Raw genomic sequence first — 14,284 nt, 5'->3', positions numbered from 1 at the left:
CAGGTTTACATGTGTTCCCCATCCTGAACCCTCCTCCCTCCTCCCTCCCCATTCCATCCCTCTGGGTCGTCCCAGTGCACCAGCCCCAAGCATCCAGTATCGTGCATCGAACCTGGACTGGCAACTCATTTCATACATGATATTTTACATGTTTCAATGCCATTCTCCCAAATCTTCCCACCCTCTCCCTCTCCCACAGAGTCCATAAGACTGTTCTATACATCAGTGTCTCTTTTGCTGTCTCGTACACAGGGTTATTGTTACCATCTTTCTAAATTCCATATATATGCGTTAGTATACTGTATTGGTGTTTTTCTTTCTGGCTTACTTCACTCTGTATAATAGGCTCCAGTTTCATCCACCTCATTAGAACTGATTCAAATGTATTCTTTTTAATGGCTGAATAATACTCCATCGTTCTTGTTTCTTTTATCTTAACTTGTGGTGGTGGTTTAGTCACTAAGTCGTGTCTGACCTTTGTGACCCCATGGACTGTAGCTAGCCAGGCTCCTCTGCCCAAGGGATTCTCCAGGCAAGAATACTGGATTGGGTCGCCATTTCCTTCTCCAAGATCAGGCTTTTATCATGCACAGAATAAATTCCTCAATATTCTCTGTTACTTATTGAAAGTTTGGGATTTTTAAACATGAAGTGGGAAATCCTAGCCTGAATCACAAAAGACAAAACCTGAAGACCCTTTTGTAAAAAGTGTTTGACAAACTAGGCATTTATTTGATATTTTTTAGGATGCACTGTGCTAGAACCTCATTACCTTATTTGTGGATAGCAGCTTCCTCACCTCTCGGCCTTTAGACACTTTCCCTATGATTTTTCCTGGGAATAGTGCTGCCATATTACATGAATTTCTTCATCAAGGATTTTTGAGAGAATAAAATCCAAATGTCAGCTTGTCATTTGAGCAGGAGTTTACAAGCCCTAGTACCAGCCTCCCTTTCCAGTCTTATTCTTTGCTGTGTTTTGTCATGTGCCAGATGCTCCCTGTAAGTTGATCTATTTGTATTCCCCATGCATGTAACATTTTCCCACTTCCTTCATTCTAGGAAGAAAGCAATGTTATGTTGGCTAACTGATAGGTTCCAGACTCTGTGGTAGACCCTGTCCCATATATTATGTGAAACTGCTGTTATACAAGATGAGCATTATTTAATCCTCAGCTTTATACAGCCAAGAAACCTGAGGTTTTGACTTGCTTCTGATGATGTTACTAGGAAAAGGCAGAACAGACTCTGGAAAGAAGTTTTGCCTGAATCAGTGCTTACCCCTATTTTTTGTCACACCACCAACCCATGTTATTTATTCTTTTATAACAGGTTCTTCCCACATATTAATATCCACACTCAGGTTTTTCTTCTCAACAGAGGTTTTATTTTATTTTTTCCCCTCAATTCATTTAGAAGATAATCTCTGTCTTCAATAGATTATTATAGGAGTTTTAGATCATAAATATGTATCATAATTGTCATTAAAGTTCACAACCTATTTTTGCTAAAATTTAAAGACTTCTACTAGGACACTGTCTATTTATAAGTTGAATATATGTCTCTCTAAATTTTGTATCCTGGTGAAGCATATATAATAACCTTTAGTCAATAATGAGCATAAGTTTTTGAATGAAAGAATGGCTAGCTATTTCCTATGAATACTCCTAAAACTCCATACAATTATTAATACTGTAATATTTAATCAAAATAACCATCATAGTACTCTGCATTACTGTTTGAGTTTTCTGATGATGAATATAATGGCCATGAATTGACCTTTCCTAGGACAGTCATTATAGAGATCTCAGTTACCATTCTATTTCTAAAATATTGGTTAATTTTCAGTGGCTGGTGTCAAATGCCAGGTCAGGATTGGATGCCTTCTTGCAGAGATTTTTTATGAGGTACCTTTCTTTCCACTGCCACTTTCTCACTCTTGCACAGTGTGTGTCTAACCACAAAATCACACATTCCTGTGACTCAAGCCTCCTGAAGCAAAGACATTAGCAGTGGGGGTCTTTTATGACACCGTATATATTCTTTCAGGGTTTATTTAACTCCTTTTGCATCAGTAGGTGGTAATATTATTTACTGCTACTATATTAAAAACATAGAAGCATCAATAACATTAATGCAGATTTTTACTAGTGATTGCCTCTAACTGAATGCCCTTGACATCAGGATTGGTGTAGAATATTAAAATAACATTGACATGAATATTTAATATAAGAACTTGCATATAAATCATGGTTTCAAAATTGAATATATCTGATGGTAATAATTAAGTTCATTATAAAAAGTAGAGAAGATAAGAAATGATAGGACAAATGATTTCTATATATGAATTATCTTATATGAATATGAGAGTTGTAACTGAAAAATGGAGATTTAATTAAAGTCACTCAGTATCTTGAATGAATCGTAAAGAACACAATTCAGCCTGCTTTACCAGAGGTATATTTGAGATATTTTATTAGTTATTAAGGGAGGGTTTTCCTAATTTTATTCGATTGTTTGTTGTTGCTGCTGCTAAATCACTTCAGTCGTGTCCGACTCTGTGCGACCCCATAGACGGCAGCCCACCAGGCTCCCCCATCCCTGGGATTCTCCAGGCAAGAACACTGGAGTGGGTTGCCATTTCCTTCTCCAATGCATGAAAGTGAAAAGTGAAAGTGAAGTCGCTCAGTTGTGTCCGACTCTTCACGACCCCATGGTCTGCAGCCCACCAGGCTCCTCTGTGCCTTTAATATCAGTTCAGTTTAGTTCAGCCGCTCAGTCGTGTCCGACCCTTTGCGACCCCATGAATCGCAGCATGCCAGGCCTCCCTGTCCATCACCAACTCCCAGAGTTCACTAAAACTCACGTCCATCAAGTCAGTGATGCCTTCCAGCCATCTCATCCTCTGTCATCCCCTTCTCCTGCCCCCAATCCTTCCCAGCATCAGAGTCTTTTCCAATGAGTCAACTCTTTGCATGAGGTGGCCAAAGTACTGGAGTTTCAGGTTTAGCATCATTCCTTCCAAAGAACACCCAGGGCTGATCTCCTTTAGAATGGACTGGTTGGATCTCCTTGCAGTCCAAGGGACTCTAAAGAGTCTTCTCCAACACCAGAGTTCAAAAGCATCAATTCTTCGGCGCTCAGCCTTCTTCACAGTCCAACTCTCACATCTATACATGACCACTGGAAAAACCATAGCCTTGACTAGATGAACCTTTGTTGGCAAAGTAATGTCTCTGCTTTTCAATATGCAATCTAGGTTGGTCATAACTTGCCTTTAATATAATTGGTGTCAATTAAGATTATTCCTGCAAATTAGAAACACAAGAGATGTCATCCTTTATGAATGTGCAGTGTCTAGAAAAACAATTAATTCCCCAGATTATACAAAATCATGATCCTAACAATTAAATAAGAGCTGTTACCAAAATTACTGGATTCTGATCTATTTTAAGGCAAATTTAATTTTTAAATTTTTAAATAGAACATCCTAGAATAGATTTCTGTGCAGAATTGAAAATAAAGACATGAATTAGTCCCTTCCAGAAAAAGTTATTCAGCATTTTATTATTGGAGGACTAATTTTAAGTATTTGAGAGTAAATTGTTTTCAGTTTATTTATAATAAAAAAAAGCACTTGTTAGAATGTCACTCCATAAAGATTCCATTAATAGGTTGATCTTATCAGTGATAGTTCCTGTTAGAATACTAAGATGATGACCAGAGAATCAGCTAAGTCTACCTGGATACCTAACTGATATTGACAACTCTGAGGGGATATCATGGTAGAGAGAGTCTTGGCTGTAGATATAGTGGAAATTGGATTCAAATCCCAGCTTGACTACTTAGTAACTTTTGGAGATTGTCAAATTGCTTATCCTTTTCAAGCTACTCTCCTTATCAATTATAGAATAATTGAACAACCTGTTGGACAAGATTGTTCTGAGAACTAAATGTGTCTGCATGGAAAATCAATAGCATTGTGCCAGGTGCAATTTGACATCAAGCAGCAGTTGTTATTATGATCTGATGAAATTATTGAAAAGGTTGACTTTAGATAGACTGTTTACTAAAAACTAGAAAGCTATAGGGGAAATAACACAGAACTTACCCAAAAGATAAGATCAAATAACCTTATAGAAATTAATTTTCATTTCTAGAGAGAAAAATAAAAGCAGTAGGCACTATTTGAAAGCTAATAGTTATTCTTTCCTCCCTAGTTGTAGAATCTATAGCCTCGGATGATTTATTCCAGTCCTAGGAAGTTGATGTTTTCATTCTTTATAGCAGATTGCAGTGTCCTCTCAGAAGATACATTTTGAACCTCACTGAGCTTGTTCTTCCATATAAGTCCTGAAATGTTAATTGCAGACACCTTTGTACTTCTCTTTCTATAACTTTACTAAGATTAATCAATAAGCGATTAAGTGTCTCTGTTCTGACTGTAAAGTTCACCAGGACCTCTTAGTCTTTATCATCTACTTTAACCCCAATTTCTATTTACTGTTATTACTGTAATGGTGGTTACTATTTGTTATAGAACAAATTTGTATTGCCCTTGAAGTTTTCTTGCAACTCTAACTACTTTTGGTTATTTCCTAACACTTCATGATTACTTTATGTTGAAAGTAGGAAGAGATGTTTCTAGCTCTCCATGGGCTTAAGTGGGAAAACAATAGCTTCTAAAGTGTTGACAGAAAAATTATTTTTTGGTCAATTTATCTGCCTTTTATTCCAAAAGCCCCACCAGACTTCAAAAAAGACGATTCACGCTGGGGCTGCAGCTTTTTTTCCAGACTCCAGGCCATGCCTTTATTACTCAATGATTTCACTCCCTTCAGATATAATTAGTTTAATACAAATGTAAAAATAACTAACATTTTAAGAGTCAACTAGGCACTGTGATAAGCCCTTTGCCTATAGTATATCATTTGGCTATTACATGTATATGTTAATTTCTAAATGAATTAAACATGTCTGCTTCATTTAGATTAGACTAATATAGTATATCCAAGCTAAAGACTTAACAGCAGAATTAATTGTAAAAATATGTATAAATTCAAGGCAACAATGTTTAAATCTCACATTTACCTTCCAATAAATAAGTTTTTATTGCCAAAGCCTTGAATTGAGAAGGATTTTGAGTCCTCATCCAGTCCTTACAGAAATACAGTAATTGTATTAGTTTCCTATGGCTGCTGTAACAAGCTACCACAGACTCGTTCTTGTTCAGTCACTCGGTCATGTCTGTCTCTTTGCGACCCCATGGACTACAGCACTCCGGGCTTCCCTGTCCTTCACCATCTCCCAGAGCTTGCTCAGACTCATGTCCATTGAGTCAGGGATGCTATCCAACCATCTGATCTTCTGTCATCCCCTTATACTCTTGCCTTCTGTCTTTCCCAGCATCACAGTCTTTTCCAATGAGTCGGCTCTTCACATCAGGTTGCCAAAGTATTGGAGCTTCAGCTTCGGCATCAGTCCTTCCAATGAATATTCAGGGTTGATTTCCTTTAGGATTGACTGGTTGGATCTCCTTGCAGTCCAAGGGACTCTCAAGAGTCTTCTCTAACACCACAGTTCAAAAGCATCAATTCTTCAATGCTCGGCCTTCTTTATGGTCCAACTCTCACATTCATACATGACTATTAGAAAAACCATAGCTTTGACTATATGGACCTTTGTCGGCAAAGTAATGTCTCTGCTTTTTAATATGCTGTCTAGGTTTGTCATAGCTTTTCTTCCAAGGGGTTGGCATCACAGAAATATTGTATCACATTTCTGGAAGCCAGACCTCTGAAATCAAGGTGTTGGTAGGGCTGAATTCCTTTCAGAAGCTCTAAAGAAAAAGTTGTTCCTTGCCTCCTCCAGCATCTGATGGCTGCATTTGTTCCTTGGCTCTCACCTCTGACTCCTCTGTAGCTAATCCTCTGTCTTTCTCTTTTAAGCATAGTTGTGATGGCATTTAGAGCTCACCTGGGTAACTCTTGATGATTGTAATCTCAAAATCTCTAATTTAATCATAATCTGTACAGACTTTTTTCCGAATAGGGTATATCAACAGGTTCCTGGGATTAAGATGTGGGCATATTTAGTAATTCATTATCAGCCTACCACAATGATTGCTTAGCAGTCTCTACCATGAGCAAGGGGAAGGAGGGTTGGTGTAGCATGCATGCCATTTTTTCCCCAACAGTGACTTAATCTGTCATTTAGCAAATAAGTTTTAGGTTAAGTGACTTGCCCAAATTTACCTCATCAGAACTCCAGTAGGAGGCATGTGGTATAATAAGTTGGAATAATGGAAGAGAGTTTAGCAAAGGGGTTTTTATAAAGGAATGGGTAGGCTTGAGGAACACTAGCATAGACTGTTGAAGCCTCTCAAGAATTGTAACAGAACTGTTAGGCATGAAGGAGCGAGAGAATTACCACTGTGACATTTAGTAGAAGGTTCAGGGAAATGGCAGGTGAGGGATAAATACTAACCTCTCTGCCTTCTTTCTTTAGTCCTCTGTTGCTTATTATTATTGATTGAATTCAGATTAAACCAATAGAGAGACAAGGTAGACTGTTGTCATTCATTTCGATCTATTTTTCTGGGCACAAGGCAAAGTGCAGAAGGATGGAGAATGAATCTGGAGGTGCAAAGAGAAATATGCAGGTTAATTCCACAGATCACTGGCATCATAGCTGGGGGAATAATGTAAATGTCTTTATTACAAAATGTAGTGCAATTTTCAACATGTCAAATTTAACTCAAATGTTTATTGAGTACATGCAAGGTTAAAGCTATCTATGTAGCGCTCTGAAAAAAATAATTGCTAAGGATTTTTTTTTGTAAGTTATAGCCAAAACAGACTAGAGTTAATGAAAAAATCAACATTCCTTTTACATCAGCAGTGTGAGTCTGAATTTGACTAGAAGTCAGGTTAAAAATACATGGAAGGATATAGATTTGAGCTACATTGAAATAAACAGTAAATGGGACTTGGCACAATATTACTGATAGATATGGAATGGAATGGAAGAACTCGGAAAAGATAATACCAAATCAGAATCCAAGGTTTAAAAACCAAATCAGAAAATATTTCTGAAACTTAGAAAATTGGTAAAAATAGCAGACAGGCTTTTATGGAGAAATGTACTTTGTGTGTTAAATTAGAGATGCAGTAGGTTTTCTACATCAGGATGACAGCAAGGCACTTGAAATCCTGGGATGAGGTTGGGTGGGAGGGTGGCATATAATACAGATTCTGTTTGTTTATTAATAAAATTACATTGCTACCTTAGTATGAGCCATATACTGTATGAGAATTTGATAACTTTATCAGCTCATATTACTACTTTCAGATAAATCATTAGAGATGATAGACCTGTAACAAATCTAATAAAATGGAATATGTACTATGATAGGGGAGATACACATATATAAAGACCTACTAGCTTTTACTCAGAGATGACTGTTGAAATTACAGGAGTTGAAAAAAAAACCAGATTGGAATATGAGCACAGTATAATTCTCATGCTTGGATATTCTTGACAGATATTTTACACAGGTATTTTGGATATGATCAAGATGAATTTTGCTTGCCCTCTTTTAGATAGTAATGTTGCTATTTTTAGGTGCAAAGTATATCAAATCATGAGAAGCCACAGAACTGTGCAGTTGACTCCATATGGTTTTGATAACTCTGTCATATTTCTTAAAGTTATAAGATATAAGGATGCAAGAAGTTAGAGATGAAAACATAGGGTACTAGAGACAAAGCCATGATAGAATTTCCACATTTAAGATATAGGAGGGAAAAGCAGGTTCCAATAACTGTAATAAAAATACTCAAAAATTCTACCTTGTATAAATTATTCATAAAGTTCTTAATTGTGCAGCACTGATAAGTGGTATCTAGATCTAAGATTCAGACAGCAAATGGATGAATGATGGAGACAGGGATAGAAAACTTCTGACTCCAAAAGTTAGAAGGATCCGAATATGATTTTTCATGTTCACAAAAATGATACCAGGGATTGGAAAAGAATGTCACTGAGCAATGTAGACCCACTTAAACTGATGGTGTATTAATTCAGTCTAATTACTGCTTACCTACTTGCACTAGTAAATTATTATTTATTCTAGACATGAGTGAACAGATGCAGATTTCATTTATTTTATTATCTGGATACCATCTGCAGCAGAACTGATTTGTAAAACATTATTATGGACCGATAATTTTATCTCATTTTTCATCACTGCCATCACCATTATCTTCTTTGTTCTCTACATCACTATCACCCCCTCTATCTTTAGGAGAGGCATTTGTTTTAAACATTCAGAAATCTGCTGACTGTTACATTAAGCACAATTTTATATGTCTCTGCTAATTGCTTATTTTTTTTTCTCTATCCCCCTTTTTTATCTTCCTTATCCCTGATGCAGTGAAAATCGCCCCATTTTCAGCTGGAGGGTATTGAATTAATGGTCCATTGACATAATGAAACAGTAAAAGTTTGGCTGAAGTAAATATTTTTCATAAACAGAATAGCTCATAAGTTTTCAGTGACCATATATTTTTTTCTTTTTGTGAAACTCCTAACCAACATGAGTGAGAAAATAATTTTAAGTGCCAAGGTATAAACATCTGAAGGCTGAGCAAAATGATGCCTTAATGTGACAAATGGTATTGCTCACTTTCATTATTGCATCGAAATGTCTTTCCTTCAGAATGAAATAGAGATACAGATAGCATAGTCTAGAGAATAATGGCACACATGCTTCAGAGCTTTTTATCCATTCTCTGGTCATCCCTTGATAGTTAAAAAAAATGTCCTTAATTCCAACCAGACTTCATTATAAAGAAAGATCTTCTTCCTTTAGAATTTTCAGTGTAGCACCTGTTACATCCTTCCTCTCTGTCCAATGAGAAAACTATTTAATTCACCTACAAGAAAAATTTTGTAAAGCAAAACAGGAAACAGAGACAGAAAATAATTTCATTTCTGGAAAAATTGTTAATACATCTGTCAACTTGTATTTATTCCAGTGGCCTTCGGTGATATGTTCTAATGACAGCAGCAAAAATTCCAAAATTGCTTCCAAAGGCCCCACACAGAGATAGGTAGCGGAGGACGTTATTAATTTCAACAGAGTAATTTATTGAAACCCAACACTCCATTATTAAAATATTGGATTTCTTTCCCCTTTCCATCCCCCTCATCACTCTAAATGAATCCACATTCTTTTCTCTTTATTTCTTCCCCTTTCCCCCAAAAAAGCCATCTGCTATTTCCTTTATGAAAAAAATAAAACCTACAATTAGTGTCCTGTTCATCTTTTCTTTCTCAGAAAAAGAGAACTATTATGCAAATACTCTGCAATTTGGTTTCAAATACTCTTTGTAGTGTGATGAGCAATTTTCTTTAATACAACCCCAGCTTTTTTGCCAGGACTTACTAATAGATTTTTTTTTTTAAAGAGAACTTTCATGCGACATTTTTACACTCTTCTGTTGTAAACTTTTTACATGCATATTTAAAATGGAAATATTACTCCTTGAGTTGTAAAAGAAAAGAAATTGTTTATATATTTCATCCTGAAAAAGGCCAAAATAACCTTAAAGTCTGTCTTGTATCTTAAATTTCACCATGTTCTATATCTTAGGAAATGGCCTATACCAAATAATATAGGAAATCAGAGAAATATATTTTCTTTGACTTTTTCTGAAAGCATATTGTAAGTGATGGCAATTTATCTATAAGTGCAAATTTTTGTTTGAGTTGCTCCTTAGGAACTGAAGTATGATTTGATCCAGTTCTTTCGGGTATGGCTAAAGTAAGGTGTTTGGCATTGTCTTCTTGTTAGTAAGATAAGCATCTACATTTCAAAGTGCTGATAGAACTGAAATGTTAAAATTTCAGTGTTTTTACCGTCCTAGGAAATAGCACTGTTCTAAGAATCAGAAAACCTGTCTTAACTCTGATCCTTCTACTTACTCCTATGACCTAGGGCAATAATTCTGCTCAGCCTTGGTTTCCTTATGTTACAGCAGAGAATGGCTGCCTCCTTTGACTGCTTCTTAGAGTTACAATAAGGATCAAACAATGGTGACTGCATGTGACTTCCTTTGCAATGAATGATAGAGATATACAATAGATGGAGATGTTTCAGAGATTCTCAAAGTTCTATATTTTCTGCAGTAGCTTCACTACTTGCAGGAGCTTGCTACAAATGTAGATTCCTGATTCATTTCTAGACCTGATTATCTGGGAGTGGGGCTAGGAAAACCACCCTTTAAATGATAAACCTAGGCCATTTGTAGTGATAAATGCTAGGACTTGAAAGATGAGTCACAGAAGAGAAACGGAATACAATTAGGATAAGTTTAATTAAATCTGATATCTAATATTTAATATCTAATTAAATATCTAATTTGTTACTTGATTGAGTTAGACAATTTAATATGTTTTGCTTTTTTGTTGATGACTGAAGCGACTTAGCAGCAGCATGTGTATATTTATATGTGTGCATATCATAATTCAGTGAAAGAACCTCTGGTTCACACTTTTAATATTAACATTAATTACTATTTAATAAAATACTAGATTAAATAATAGATAATATAACTTGGCTAACATTTCTATTTGTACTCTCCTTCTAATTGCATCAGTCTGCTTTATTTCAAATGTTTGCTTTATTTCAAATGTTGACTGAAATATACAGGAAGTAAAACCAAACTGTTTCCGCTTCATGGATCCAAATAGAACCATATTTGTAGCAATAATTCAAATTTCTGGCTTTGCTGATTGTGCAGAAATCCCAACTTCAGTGGAAGTCTTCCCAAATAGTTTGGGAAGAGTTGCATGTCTCATACAAACTAGTCTGCCAGTTGCAATCACCAAGTGGTATCTACAATGTCCTTTCTTACCAGCTCAGTCCCTAGGTGGAGCTTCTCTTCCCTCTGAGACACCGAGAGGTCCTATCTCAGCATCATTGACTGATATCACCTGAGGACACCACTGACCTTGTGGGAGGTGGTGCCTCTCCGTGGTCCCTGGCCTGCCAGTTCTCAAGGTGTTATGCTGGTGGTGGACTCAGCAAGAAAGCAGAGAAACCAGTGGTGCTCTCTCTCATTCTCTTACTTGTCTGGGTCCTTGTGGCTGCTGGGGAAGGAGGAATTGGAGGTCAGCTGAAAAACAATTTCAGCTTCTACTCCCAAAGGCTCAAAAATAAAGTCCTTTGAGTGACGCTGAAGTCCCCTTACCAACTTATTTCTTCTGTTTGGCCTCCTAACTCTCCTATCTCCACACGAGTTCATAGTGCCCCACTCTTCCTTCTTCAAAAAATAAAACATTATAATTCACATAAGACCTTGGCTGGATCCAGTAAAATCCATATACTCCATCAGCCTCACCCATGATTATGAATAATCTTCAGACTCTGCTGAACTCAGCCCTACTAAAGAGTAGTGGAGATTAAAAGTGAATAGCTTTGAGATAATAATCCTCTCAAGCTATCTTCTCAAAAAACTTTAAGATAATATTAATAAAAGTCAAATGGTTCTACATGGTTGTGCTCCTGTTCAGTTGCTTTGACCGTTCATCCATCTTCTTACATCTTTTCTAGAGTAAGATATCCTGCTCCAGTCTAAACTGGCTCCTATATCAGGTGCCTGTAGAGCTTTGATTCTGGAGTATCCCTTTCCTGTCATTTCCTTGTTTTCACAATTAAGTGCACTTTTTAAAGTGCCCTTCACTTTTTATTAAATGAGCACGTCTAACAGATAAAGGAAACCTATGAGATAATCTTTTTTAAGAACAGACATGTCCATATATACACTCACTTGGTTCAAATTTTGCTGGATATAGAATTTGAGGTTTAAACAAAACTTTCACTATTTTGAAATCATAGCTCCATTTGGGAGAAGGAACTAGAGGGTGGCCTCGATTTTCATCATATATAAATTTACACGATTACCAGAGTACTTCCTTATTTTTACCAGAATACTTCTATTTCTGTTACCTAATATTCATAGTTTACAACCCCTTTGATTAAACTTCTCCTAAGGATGAAGGGTTAGGAATATTCCCTGGAAAAGGGAAGGGCTACCCTCTCCAGTATTCTTGTCTGGAGAATTCCATGGACAGAGGAAGTTGGCAGGCCACGTCTTTGGGGTCGCAAAGAGTCGGACACAACTGAGCAACTAACACAAACACACACAAGGATGAAGGAGATCTGTATTCTAAGTGCTTCCTAGATGGACTTTGAAACAATCCTGGTGAAGTCAGTCCCTCCTACTCTGTTTATGTACAGTGGTTTGTGGTGTAACACTACTGAGCCTGTTGTGTGTACACCCTTGGCGTAAATTGGATTTATTTTCAGTTTCTCACCTCCTAAGTTAGGCTTCAGATTTTCTATGTTTGCTAAGTCAGTTACTACTAATAAGCCACTTTCTACTTTTAGTATTCCATCCCCATTGCCTCTTCTTGTGATTGTTGGTTTCTGGCTTTTTATTGATTCATTTATTATTAAAATGGTGGGATCAAGAGGAAATAAAAGTAAATGTGTGTATCAGTCTGCCATGCTGTCTTAAAGAGAAGCTCAGTATAGCTTTTTATCCTCAGTTATTTGAAAATTTTTAAAGCTACAAAAAATGTTCAAAAAGAGTATGATGAACATTCTTATACCTGCATATAGGTAAACTGATTGATAATAAATTGCCATATATGTATCAACCACTCTGTGAGTGTGTGTATGTATAAGGTTGTATCACTTTCCAATTGGAGTAAAGACACTTAAAATAGCTTTTAACTGAAAGCTAACTTTAGGATGGGCTAAATATCCATCATGTGTCCACCCTTTATCTTCATTAAGCAAAAATGCCTTTATGATTATGCAAAAGAAGTTAGAACTGTTTTCTCACTTCATGAAATAACAAAATTAGAGTAGACAAGTTTTTACAATCTCACCTAGCTCTCAAATTTTATGGTTCTATTTATATCATTTATAATTTTGAAAATGAAATAAATTTGAGTAAAATCAAAGGTTATGGAGTAAAATGTCTTATTAAAATGTTTATTTTTCTGCATAAATTCATAGTAGGCATATTGTTAGATAGGAAGGCATATTATTTGTAATTTTTTACATTGATATTTATAATTTTAAAAAATAATAATTCACAAATTACCTTTATCATGTCTGAATCCATATCAGTAATGAATGAGTTAATTTTGAATGGCTTTTTTTGTAACTGTGGGGGCTTCCCAGATGACTCAGTGGTAAAAAATCTTTTTGCCAATACCTGCCAATGCAGAAGACCCAGGTTCCATCCCTGGGTCAGGAAGATCCCCTGGAGAAGGAAATGACAACCCACTTCAACATTCTTGCATGGGAAATCCCATGGACAGCAGAGTTCCATGGGCTATGGTCCATGGGGTCGCAAAAGAGTCAGACATGACTTAACAACTAAACAACAATACTTCATAACTTTGTGCTACCTTGTGCAAATAACTCTATTGTATCGATAACTGAACTCTAGAACCAAAGATCAAAGGTTAAAAATCCACAATATAATTTAGGATTCAACTTAATTTGGCAGTAAATAAAATCTAATATTTTTCACATTACAGAAGAGACAATACTACTATTAAATTTGCATGCAGTTATTATATAACATTTACCATTCTAATATATATATATAGTCTAACTTCCATTTATTTTCACTTGAATTAAATCACTTTAGAAATATAATGGCTACAATAATCTCTTTTTTCACTTTTAATTGATTCCATTTTATGAGAGTACCTTTTCAAAATCATTATCAACAGCATTAGTACAGTGCAAGTAACTATCATGGCAAAGAACTTTGAGTTGAAATAATGGTGTTATTTATTTTTTTCTTTTAGGAAGCCCTAATCATGGCAAGTATGGACCATCCACACTTAGTTCGATTATTGGGTGTGTGTCTGAGCCCAACCATTCAGCTGGTTACACAGCTCATGCCCCATGGCTGTCTGCTGGATTATGTCCATGAACACAAGGATAACATTGGATCACAGTTGTTGCTTAACTGGTGTGTCCAGATAGCTAAGGTAAGTGCCCATCTTCTCTGCCTTTATATATCCTAATCTACTACAGTTTGGGTATTTTCAATCTGTTTAAATGAATTACATCTGCCATAATACAGGTAGGGAGATATTTGCATTCAAATTACAGATCAAACTCATAGTCTATTTATATAATTTGGTTCTATTTTATGTACTCTTTGTGTTATATTAACAAGATGCCAGAACAA

At 36.0% G+C, this 14,284-nt stretch overlaps 1 protein-coding gene across 6 annotated transcripts in view; it reads left to right on the top strand.

Moving 5' to 3' along the window:
- The window catches only part of ERBB4 (erb-b2 receptor tyrosine kinase 4), a 1,279,207-nt gene that overhangs the window by 1,079,690 nt on the left and 185,233 nt on the right, over positions 1-14,284 (top strand). For all 6 annotated transcript variants that reach the window (XM_045164586.1, XM_045164583.1, XM_045164587.1 and 3 more), the window contains one exon: positions 13,896-14,081. In XM_045164586.1, coding sequence (XP_045020521.1) covers positions 13,896-14,081 — 186 coding nt within the window. The remainder of the gene's footprint in view (positions 1-13,895; positions 14,082-14,284) is intronic.

Source organism: Bubalus bubalis, chromosome 2 (genome assembly GCF_019923935.1).
Source record: "Bubalus bubalis isolate 160015118507 breed Murrah chromosome 2, NDDB_SH_1, whole genome shotgun sequence".
Taxonomy (NCBI): Eukaryota; Metazoa; Chordata; class Mammalia; order Artiodactyla; family Bovidae; genus Bubalus; species Bubalus bubalis.
The sequence above is the reverse complement of the archived record's forward strand: the minus strand, read 5'-3'. Positions and strand labels throughout refer to the sequence as shown.